Source organism: Chiroxiphia lanceolata, chromosome Z (genome assembly GCF_009829145.1).
Source record: "Chiroxiphia lanceolata isolate bChiLan1 chromosome Z, bChiLan1.pri, whole genome shotgun sequence".
Lineage (NCBI taxonomy): Eukaryota > Metazoa > Chordata > Aves > Passeriformes > Pipridae > Chiroxiphia > Chiroxiphia lanceolata.
The window spans coordinates 38,779,141-38,789,736 of record NC_045671.1 but is presented as its reverse complement, the minus strand read 5'-3'; the positions used below and the strand labels follow the sequence as shown (position 1 = coordinate 38,789,736).

Below are 10,596 nucleotides of genomic sequence, written 5' to 3'. Positions count from 1 at the left end.
CTTTTACAGCTGCTTTTCAAACAGCTGCTTTTCTTCAGCTACACCCACCTCTGTGAAATCATCAGTGGGTGCATTTAAGGTGTAGTTTTGTCCAACAATTACTGAGGATTGCTCTGAGTGAGTTGAAGATTGACCCACAGCTCACCCCCGCTGCCTACACCAGCCCTCACTCAGATGTACTGGCAATGCTAGGACACTGAAAGTCTGTGGCTCCAGGTTCCTATGCATAGAAGAACAGGTTACAAAGCCAAAGAGTTGAGAAATTATCTAAAAAGATGCTTTTTGGACAATATATTTAATTCATAGAATAGAAAGGGTAACATTGGGATGCCCATTGCAAAATGTCACATAGAAGTGACACTGCTTTGAGCTTTAATCTAATAGTTAATTAAAACTCTGTAATTAATTCTTGATTTCATTCACATCCACTCTTCTTCCCCATTTAAATGTGTGCTCTAATGAATACAAACTGAATATACACCCCCCAATCTCAGTCAACTTAGTGCACCCTTGTCTCCACAGCAGAACTAGGAAACCTAAAATAAGAGCTCTAACCATTATATTCTTTAGCAGCATTTTTATTAAAAATAATTAACATGTACAAATATAAAATATATCCACACAATTTAACTCCCCATATTTGTTTTTTGCTTCAAGAAAAGCACGTGAGAGGAGCTCAGGGTGCTCTTCTCCAGTAGCACAACATGCTGCGGGAACTCTCTTTTGAGTTATTTTCCTAACTTTTCTTTAACATGCCTCAGTTTTTCAAAGGCTGCAGTCTCCATTTAAAAACAGTAGGTCTGCCAGCTAGGAGGAGGTGTAGTACACATTCCCAATTTGCCAAGGGATAGAAACAATGAAGATTTTTGAGCATTTTCCTTGAAAAAAAAGTAACTAAGCAAACTTCTCACTTGTTCTCCAGCTCTTTTCAGGTGTTTTTCACCACAGGTATCAAAGGCAGGGCATGATTCTGTTTGTTACTGAACAAATAAACAATCCAACATGCACTAACAATCAAGTTAATGATTGTTAATTACAACCACGAGTAGCAGGAATTGCACTCCCAAGCTAGACAGGCCGTAGGGTTTACCTGTAACTTCACCACAAGAAGTTACATATGTGCCAAGCTGGCATATATAGAGGAAAAAATCAGTTATTCTTAAAAGGAGAAGGCAAAACCAAGCCAGAACCCAACAAGAACCTTTAAAAAATACCCAGAATCCCTTTAGTAAAATACCTACTTGGTGTATTTCTGTTGTTCCTAGCTTTTCAGGGAGCTAGGGGAGTCTGGGAGGCAAACTGGAAAAATGAAGGGAGACAAAAAAATAACAATTCAGCAGCACTCTGTTTGATTTTTTGGAACCAGCTCTCTGTAGTCACTCTTCTGCAGCAAAGCAGCAGTGAAGGGCCAAGAGACCTTCAAAAAGTCACAACTTTGGGTACTTTGGCTTTTGGCTTCTGCAGCTTTGGTGCTTCAGTGACTTCCTCATGGTCTGCACTCATTCCAGAGACCCATCGCCCAACTGTCAGCTGCTCTGCAGGGGGACACAGAGGGTGGGGAAAGGCTCAGCACTGCCAGCATCAAACCTTCACACCTGGGCAAGGCTGGACCCACGAGGGCAACAAATCAAATCATACCAAGAGTATCACACAGATAAACTTAAGTTTATATTAAAGCAGGCCCAATAAACCCACCTGAAAAAATTAAAGGCTGCAGTGACTAAACCTCTTTGCCAGCTGTAATTATTCCTGTAGTCTAAAAGTACTCTGCATGATGCAAACTGATTTCACAGAATATCACAGTTCTTACCAACGGTGCCACAGTTCCAATTAATTCAACCGTTTTTAACCAGCAGTACCAGTTTTGAAACACCAATGTAAGGACAAAGATCTCCCTTGAAAAACTGAACAGCACTAGTGAGTCTTCATTGTGGATGTAAAACTTAAGCAGAAAGAGGTAGAAAAGAATTGCTTACAGGCCTTCAACACAGCAGTCACCTGGGTGGGCACTGCCCAACTATCTGCTGATGAGTTTGGGGAAATTTTAAGAGTCTTTTTGTGTTAGAAACTTCTCTTCAGACTCAATCCCACCCACTCTAAGCTGGCTAAGCAGCATGCACCTAGAATGCTACATTTCATGTAACAGATCTAACAATATCATATATGTAAGAATAGATACAGAAAATGCCTCTACCGCATCCATAAATATTTCTTACATAAATTTCACCAAAGTGGCTTACTATTAACCCTGAAGTTCTAAGCACCATAAAAACTAAGCAGAAAAAATCACAGATGTTGTCACCACTTCAAGTGCTAACAATCATTCTTCAAACCCTTTTTTGATGCTTTTGCCTCCCTGAGCACAGTGGGGTTTTGGGGTACTTTATATAGTTTTTCCACCCACATTGGAAAACTGAAGAACATGTAAGAAAGCAGCTCATTAGCTGTGGATCCAACTGGACAAAGATCCTGTCTCCTCCTTCTCCCCCATCCCTGACACACCTGCCTGTAGAACACCACCACCTTGCACCTGACATTGTGCTTACTTCCACCACCTCACATTGGAATCATCAAAAATCAGCAGCCAGTCTAGTTACAAAGCTGCCAAGCTATGAACAGCAGCACAAACACTGGACAAAAAAATACAGATTATCTCATATCACCTTTGGCAACACACAAGATAACTTTCTGTTAAACAAGAACTATCTTAGTTTTGCACTGCAGTTCACTGCCTTCCTCCACACAACTCTGAAAATCAGCACTCATTCCCAAAGAAAGGTCACCTTTGCTGTTCCAAGTTCTCCCAAACCCTTCTTCCTCGCCGAGGTCAGGCAAACCAGTAAATGGACAGTGCTGACCTCAAACTCCACCCCACAGTCTCCTGCAGCTCACCTGCGTTCTGTTTCTCTGGGCAGTCCTTTTTGAAGTGCTCCACGGAGCCACAAAGTTTGCAGCCCCCACCTGTTCACAGAGAAAGTTGTTATTCACAAGGAAAACAAAAATCAGCAAACCACCCAACAAAATGCCTCCCTCCATGTCTCTGAGGGGAAGAGCTTGTGATCTGCTTGTGTACTGCTCTGTACAGAACCACATACCATTTCTGATTTCTTGGAAGCTCTCTTTTTGAGAAACCAGCTGCATTCTGCCAAAATTCATACTCAAAGGAACTTTTGAAGTTGACAGGAGCCCCTGAGCGGTAGGTAATCCAATGGCAGGAACTGAGATATGAAATTTAAATTCTACTCCTAATCCAAACATTTGAAAGGAAAGTGATTCTTCTCCCACTTTCACTGTGCTGCAAGATCACCCTTTGGAATTTGCCAGACCCCACGTTTGTATTGGGGAAACACGTTGCTGGTTGTTGGTGGCAACGGGGAAGTCAGAAAGAGCAGAATCTGAGTGAAACCTTCAAACTTAGATCCTATTTCTCATTAAAGTCACTTAAACCGAAGATATCCTTCTTCTAGTGAGAGCCTGTGATTTGCCACCTCCCAAAATCTTAACAGGGTGACAGTACATTTTTACCACCTAATTTGGTGCATTTACATGTAAATATACACTGACTACAACATGATTTTGTTTCCTTGTGTATCTCTTGATATTGAAGCACAAGCAAATTCTCACACTTTGCACCTCATCTCATTGTTTAACGCTAAGCTTACAATTAAAACAGAAATCCCCAGGTAATAAATTGACAATGATTTCCCTAGAATTAATCTGCTTTCACCAAAAAAGACACAGAAATTCCATTTAGTCAAGTCTTCATTCACTTGCAATGTTACTTTGCTCTGTATCAGGTAAGAACGACACAGAAATTAGATTTTACTTCATTTAGTAAATCAGCACACTCACCTTCAGCATACAGTCCTTTGGGATTATCCGGACACGACCTTGACAGGTGCCCCATCTCACCACAGATGAAACATTTTGCATACGGAAATGGCCCTGCAAAATCCCACAGGGTTTATGATGCACATCAAAACCTTTGTGAAGCCACAGACTGAACACAGTGTGATGACAATATCTTACTCACCTTATGTACAAAACACATGTCAGGTTTCTCATTATCATATTGCAAGAGTTAAATTACTAACACAAAAAGCTGCTGTTTCTGTAGTCAGACAACTCAGACCAAAGTTCCTCAAAATACCACAAATTTCTGAGACCCACCAATGGCTGGATCCACTTTGGCTCTGCATTTGCTGATGTCATGTTCTGTGGATCCACACCGGTAGCAGATGCCCGTCCCCATGTCTTGGCTTTCCAGGACTGCAGGACAGTCAGCCACACCGTGCCCAGGTTCTCTGCAGTGGAAACACACCTTTGAAGAGAGAAGTTCAGTGATTCTGTGAGTGGCAACCAAAGACCTGCAAATCCCAGCACTACAGGGCCTAAAAGGCAAACACACCAAGGGATTTTCTCCTCAGGGAAAGACAGCCATGAAAGGAGACTTTTTGTGCTCTGCCACAAAACAACTGTGAGTGCTCTGTGCCATCAAACCACATTATCATGGGCATTTTTCTCCCTTTAGTAGCAACACACTGTTTGGGGCGTTCACTCACTGACAACTGCATGCCCTGGACCATGGAATCATGGAATGCTTCGGGTTGGAAGGGACCTTAAGGCCCATGTCATAACACCCCCCACCATGGGCAGGGACACCTGCCCGCTTGTTCCAAGCCCCATCCAACCTGGCCTTGGACACTTCCAGGGACTTCACTTTATTCACCTGAAGCCTCACCTTGACATGTTGTGTCCCCTTGGGAGGTGAGGGCTGAGCTCCTCACTGAGCCCCTCTGGCAGCAGCGGCACAGGGAGAGGGATCTGCACCTCCCACACAGGGGTTTTCGTGGGGGTTTAACAACATTGGGGGAAAATGACTGGAGGTAATAAGATAATGGTATGGAAATTATAGGGGAAAATAGGGTTGTCACTCCCTGGACTGACCCCTCCCCCAACACAACACAATCCAAGGGGGACTAAAGGGAGGGTGGAGACCCCATGGCTGCCATGGAGCCCTTGCAAAGGAGGGAACTTGATGGTACCTTTTAGTTGATAAGCCACACAGCAGCTGAAAACCAAGTGAGATAAAGGACCATGTCCTGCTGTTCAATCAGCAGCCCTGGTGAAATCCGTCTCCTTGGGCTGATTGTGTTCCCACTCCAAAGCCACCTCAGGTACTGGACTGAGATACACACTCTCAAGGTATGACTACCCCTCACTGACTAAGCTGTGTGAGTAAAGTCACTCAAGCTCCCCCTAAACATAAAGAAGTAGTATAAAAGTAAATTAAGAACGGGGAGAAGTTTGGGAAGAATCCAGTCTAACTTTTGGGATCAGTCGATGGACTGAACCTCTCTCTGCCCCACAGGGACTCCCTGAGTAAGAACCGTGCTCTGTGTGTGCAGAATCACTACCTCCAGCCAGCTCTTATTAGTGATTAGAATTTGCTTTGAATTCGTATTTCGTTTTGAATTAGTAAACTGCTTTGAATACACCTCTGCAGCCAGACACTATCACCGGCAACCCCTGAACTTGTCACAACGATATTAACAAAGGGTGTTATTCTGCACAGTGTTGTTGTGAGCCCTCCAAGGGCTCTGGCAGACTGATCAAACGTAAGAATTTAAGGGAACGTCCCTCTTCTGCGTGGCACAGGACTCACCATGGCGTTCTTCCTTCTCTCCTGCCTCCTCACCCTCCTGCTCTTCCGCCGCCGGTCCTTCCTCAGCGCCTCCTCCTCCTCCTCCTTCTGCTGCTGCTGCTTCCGGTGCGCCAAGAACCCGTTCACGTCCTCGCTCACATACTCCTTCTTCTTCCTCCTCTTCCTCCTCTCCTTCTCCTCCTCCTCATCCTTTCCTGGCCCTCCCATCTCTTCCCAGGGGGTCGCGTCCAGCGCCCTCGCACCGGGCGGGATGTTCCGCCGCGCCCAGCGGGTCATGGATGGAGGAGGTGGAAATGGGGAGTGGAAATGAAATGGGGGGTCCCGCGGAGTCCCGCAGGGTCCCGGGAGCAGGAGTCGCCACTGAGCAGAACCCGGCGGCGCCGGGTGATGACGATACGGAAGAGGGAGGAGGAAGAGGAGGAGGGGGACTGGTGTGGGGGAGGAGACGGAGCCCCTGGGATCGGGGGGAGGTGGGGAATGGTGGTGGGGAAGGAGGAGGAGGAGGAGAAGGGGGACCGGGACCGAGACCGAGACCAAAGAGGAGGGGGAGCCCCCCGGGACCGAGATGGCGGTAGAGATGAAGAAGCAGGACCAGGACCGTGGGGAGAAGGAGATGGGGACCCTGGACCGAGGGGAACGCGCCGTGTCAGGGGGGCGGGGGCTGCGAGCGGCTCATCCCATCCCACCCCCTGCCATAGGCAGGGACACCTTCCACTAGCTCAAGTTGCTCCAAGCCCCATCCATCCTGGCCTTGGACACTTCCAGGGTTGGGGCAGCCACAGCTTCTCTGGGAAATCCATTCCAGCCCCTCACCACCCTCACAGGGAAGGATTTCTTCCTAGTATTCCATCTAACCCTGCCCTCTGGCAATGGGAAGCCAGTCCCCCTTTTCCTGTCCCTCCATCCCGTGTCCCGAGTCCCTCTCCAGGTCTTCCGGAGCGTCATTAGGCACTGGAAGGGGCTCTAAGGTTTCCCTGGAGCCTTCTCTTCTCCAGGTAAACACCCCCAGTTCTCCCAGCCTGGCTCCAGAGCAGAGGGGCTCCAGCTTTGGGACCATCTCCGTGGCCTCCTCTGGACTCGCTCCAGCAACTCCATGACCGTCTGCTGTTGGACCCCAGAGCTGGAGGTAGCTCTGCAGGGTGGGGTCTTACCTGAGGACTGGAAGGGGTCCCAGGAGCTGCTGCCCCTGTGCAGGTGTGATGAGGGAAGGCAAACTACTCACTGGAGGCTCACAGAGCGCATGTCCAGGACTGTTTTGTTGGAGGATGCTACTCAGCATTTTAAATAAATGTTTGTAAACCCAAAAGACATTCTTTTTCCCTCTCAAGTCAGTCTTCTGTTTCTTGTATTTTTAGCATTGCACTAGATCTCCATGACGTATCCTGGTGGTCTTGAGTTGATCTTATAAGGATATCTATGTTATATATATTATATAAAAGATATTACATATTCTTCAGTAATTATCCTTAATTCTTTTCTCTCCCTGGGTAAATGGCCGTATCTTGTCGGTTTTCCGTGGTTTTGAGCCCACTAGAGGGAGATGTGCACAAAGTGTCTTTTAAACTGCATCGCTATCACTTAAAACGAGCACGGATTTAAGAACAATTAGCTTTGACTGCAGGTAAAAGTAATTGATGAACGCCGTTTAAGAGCCACTGCTCAGGAAACAAAACCAGGGGAAAAAAATCAGTATTACTTTTAATTTTAAAATTAATCTCTTTTGCTGATATAGTTACAGGTCAACCACAGCATGAGGTCCCAGTTGTTCTGCAACTTGCTCTGCTGAAATGCTAAATGTGTTGTCTGTTCTCTTTCAGCCTGGAATTTTATGTGTTTGTGTCTAGGCAGGATCAGCTGCCCTTAAGATCCCCGACTAGGTTTGCAGGCAGTGGAAAAGGGTGTTTAATACGTTTCAGCCAAATAAATAAGGCAATATTTTCCCCACAAAATCACTTAAATTTGACAGTGGCCACACCTGTTTAAATTTTCACTGGTTTAGGTTTGTTCCAGTTTGACATTCCAGTTTGACATTGGGAGCTCACCTGTACCTGGGCACTAGGTGAGAAATGAGCAAGACAGCAGCCATGCAAATAATTGTAACATTTTGTGCCATTTTTTTTCATATTTTCCTAGGCAAATTACCTGTCCACAGCATGGTGTTCATATCTTTGTAATCCCCAAAGCCCAAAAATGGAGGTTTTGTCTGCTGAAGAGGTACCAGAAGCTTTGGTTGTGCACACACAATGTTCACTGGTTTTTGCCTGTGTGGTTTGGATATTTAATGCTACTTGCCAGAGTACTAGGATGACATTTTTGTGGTTGCTTTAATTTTGGTTTGAGGGAGAGAAAGTAAACATAAAGCCTGTTTCCTCTTAAATTCTTTTATGTCTGCAGTATTTAAGGACATCAAGGCACTGGCTCAATTAGTTAATGAAACAGGAGCACAGGCGGTGTTTTGCCTTAGTTCTTGCAGTAGCAGGGATGAATGAGGAGAGGAGTAGGAAAACCCGTCTTATCAATAGGTGGCGAAAGGATTGGTGCCATGAGCAGAATTTTGGTTTTTTTGATCATAGGGCAAATTCTATGGTATGAAGCCTGCTAGAGTCAGGTGGGCTTCATCTATCTAGCAAGGACAAAAGGACTCCAGCCCATAAGTTGGCAGGGCTGATCAGGAGGGTTTTAAACTAGGTTTGAAGGGGGAAGAGGTTGAAACCAGGCTCTCCACAGATGAGCCTGAGGGTGAAAGCCAGAGTTAGAAGTGAAATCAGCAGCCCAGCTCAAGTGCATGTACACCAATGCACACAGCATTGGTAACGAACAAGAGGAGCTGGAAGCCATCGTGCAGCAGGAAAGCTGTGCTGTAGTCGCCATCACGGAAACGTGGTGGGATGACTCACCTGACTGGAGTGCTGCCCTGGATGGCTACAGGCTCTTCAGAAGGGATAGACAAGGTAGGAGAGGTGGAGGGGTGGCTCTGTATGTTAGAGAGTCTCTTGACTCTGTAGAACTTGAAGTCAGTAACAATAAGGTTGAGTGCCTGTGGATCAGAATCAGAGGGAAGGCCAACAAGGCTGATATCCTGGTGGGAGTCTGTTATAGACCACACAACCAGGATGAAGAACTATTCTACCAGCAGCTGGCAGAGGTTTCAAAATCACCAGCCCTTGTCCTTGTGGGTGACTTTAACCTGTTGGATGTCTGCTGGAAACTCAACACAGCAGAGAAGAGGCAGTCTAGGAGATTCCTAGAGTGTATAGAGGATAATTTCCTGCTCCAGCTGGTAAACGAACCTACCAGGGGTGGGGGCTCACTAGACCTGCTGCTTACAGAGAGGGGCTGGTGGGAGATGTGGTGGTTGGAGGTTGTCTGGAGCACAGTGACCATGAAGTAATCCAGGGAAGCAAAGAAGGTCATCAATAAAACTTCTACCCTGGACTTCTGGAGGGCAGATTTCAGCCTACTCAGAAGGCTGATTCAGAGGTTACCTTGGGAAACAGCCCTTGAAAACAGAGGGGGCCAGGAGAGATGGGCATGCTTCAAGAAACAAGTCTTGATAGCACAGAAGCAGGCTGTCCCAGTGTGCCAAAAGGCGAGCTGGTGGGGAAGATGGCCAGCCTGGCTGAACAGGGAGATTTTGAAAGAAATTAGGAGAAAAAAGAGAGCTTACCGACTGTGGACGAAAGGGCTGGCTACTCATGAAGAGTTTAGGAATATAGTTAGTTCATGTAGAAAGAAAATTAGAGAGACAAAGGCACAATTTGAACTCAATCTAGCCACTCCTGCTAGGGATAACAAGAAGTGCTTCTACAAATACATCAGTAGCAAAAGAAGGGGCAAGGAAAACCTCCATTCTTTGTTGGACATAGGGGGGAACATAGTCACCAAAGATGAGGAAAAGGCTGAGGTACTTAACACCTACTTTGCCTCAGTTTTCAACAGTAAGACAGGTTGTCCTCAGAACAACTGTCCTCCAGAGCTGGTAGACAGAGACAGGAAGCCAAATAGCCCCCCTGTAATCCAGGAAGGAGCAGTTAGCAACCTGCTGAGCTACTTGGATCCTCACAAGTCTATGGGACCAGATGGGATCCATCCTAGAGTGATGAGGGAGCTGGAGGAAGAGCTCGCCAAGCCACTCTCCATCATCTACCAACAGCCCTGGCTCATGCAGGAGGTCCCAGATGATTGGAAGTTGGCGAATGTCATACCAATCCACAAAAAGGGCTGCAAGGAGAATCTGGGAAACTACAGGCCTGTCAGCCTGACCTCAGTGCCTGGCAAGGTTATGGAGCAGATAATCATATGTGCAATCACACAAAACCTGCAGGATGGACAAGGGATCAGACCCAGCCAGGATGGGTTTAGGATGGGCAGGTCCTGTCTGACCAACCTGATCTCCTTTTATGATCAGGTGACTTGCCTGGTGGATGAGGGGAAGGCTGTGGATGTGTCTACCTGGACTTCAGCAAAACCTTTGACACCATCTCCCACAGCATACTCTTGAAAAAGATGCAGCCCAAGGCTTGGACAGGGGCACTCTGTGCTGGGTTGGGAACTGGCTGGAGGGCCAGGCCCAGAGAGTGCTGGTGAACGGGGCTGCATCCAGTTGGCAGCCGGTCACTAGTGGTGTCCCCCAGGGATCAGTGTTGGGCCCAGTTCTGTTTAATATCTTTATCGATGATTTAGATGAGTGTACCATTAGCAAATTTGCAGATGACACCAAACTGGGGGAATGTGTTGATCTGCTGGAAGGCAGGAGGGCTCTGCAGAGGGACCTGGACAAGCTGGAGAGATGGTCTGATTCCAACAGGATGAGGTTCAACAAGGCCAAGTGCCGGGTCCTGCACTTTGGCCACAACAACCCCATGCAGCACTACAGGCTGGGACAGAGTGGCTGGAGAGCAGCCAGGCAGAGAGGGACCTGGGAGTTTGGA

General features: G+C 46.8%; 1 protein-coding gene across 1 annotated transcript; it reads right to left on the bottom strand.

Annotated features, from left to right (window-relative positions):
* Positions 1–935: 935 nt before the first annotated feature.
* Positions 936–6,079, bottom strand: ZCCHC9 (zinc finger CCHC-type containing 9). The gene is made up of 5 exons (XM_032674962.1): positions 5,666–6,079; positions 4,171–4,321; positions 3,853–3,945; positions 2,893–2,961; positions 936–1,535 (listed from the first exon to the last, which is right to left on the bottom strand). The coding sequence occupies exons 1-5, from the start codon at positions 5,939–5,941 to the stop codon at positions 1,420–1,422; spliced, it is 705 nt and encodes a 234-aa protein (XP_032530853.1). The 5' UTR covers positions 5,942–6,079; the 3' UTR covers positions 936–1,419.
* Positions 6,080–10,596: the final 4,517 nt, after the last annotated feature.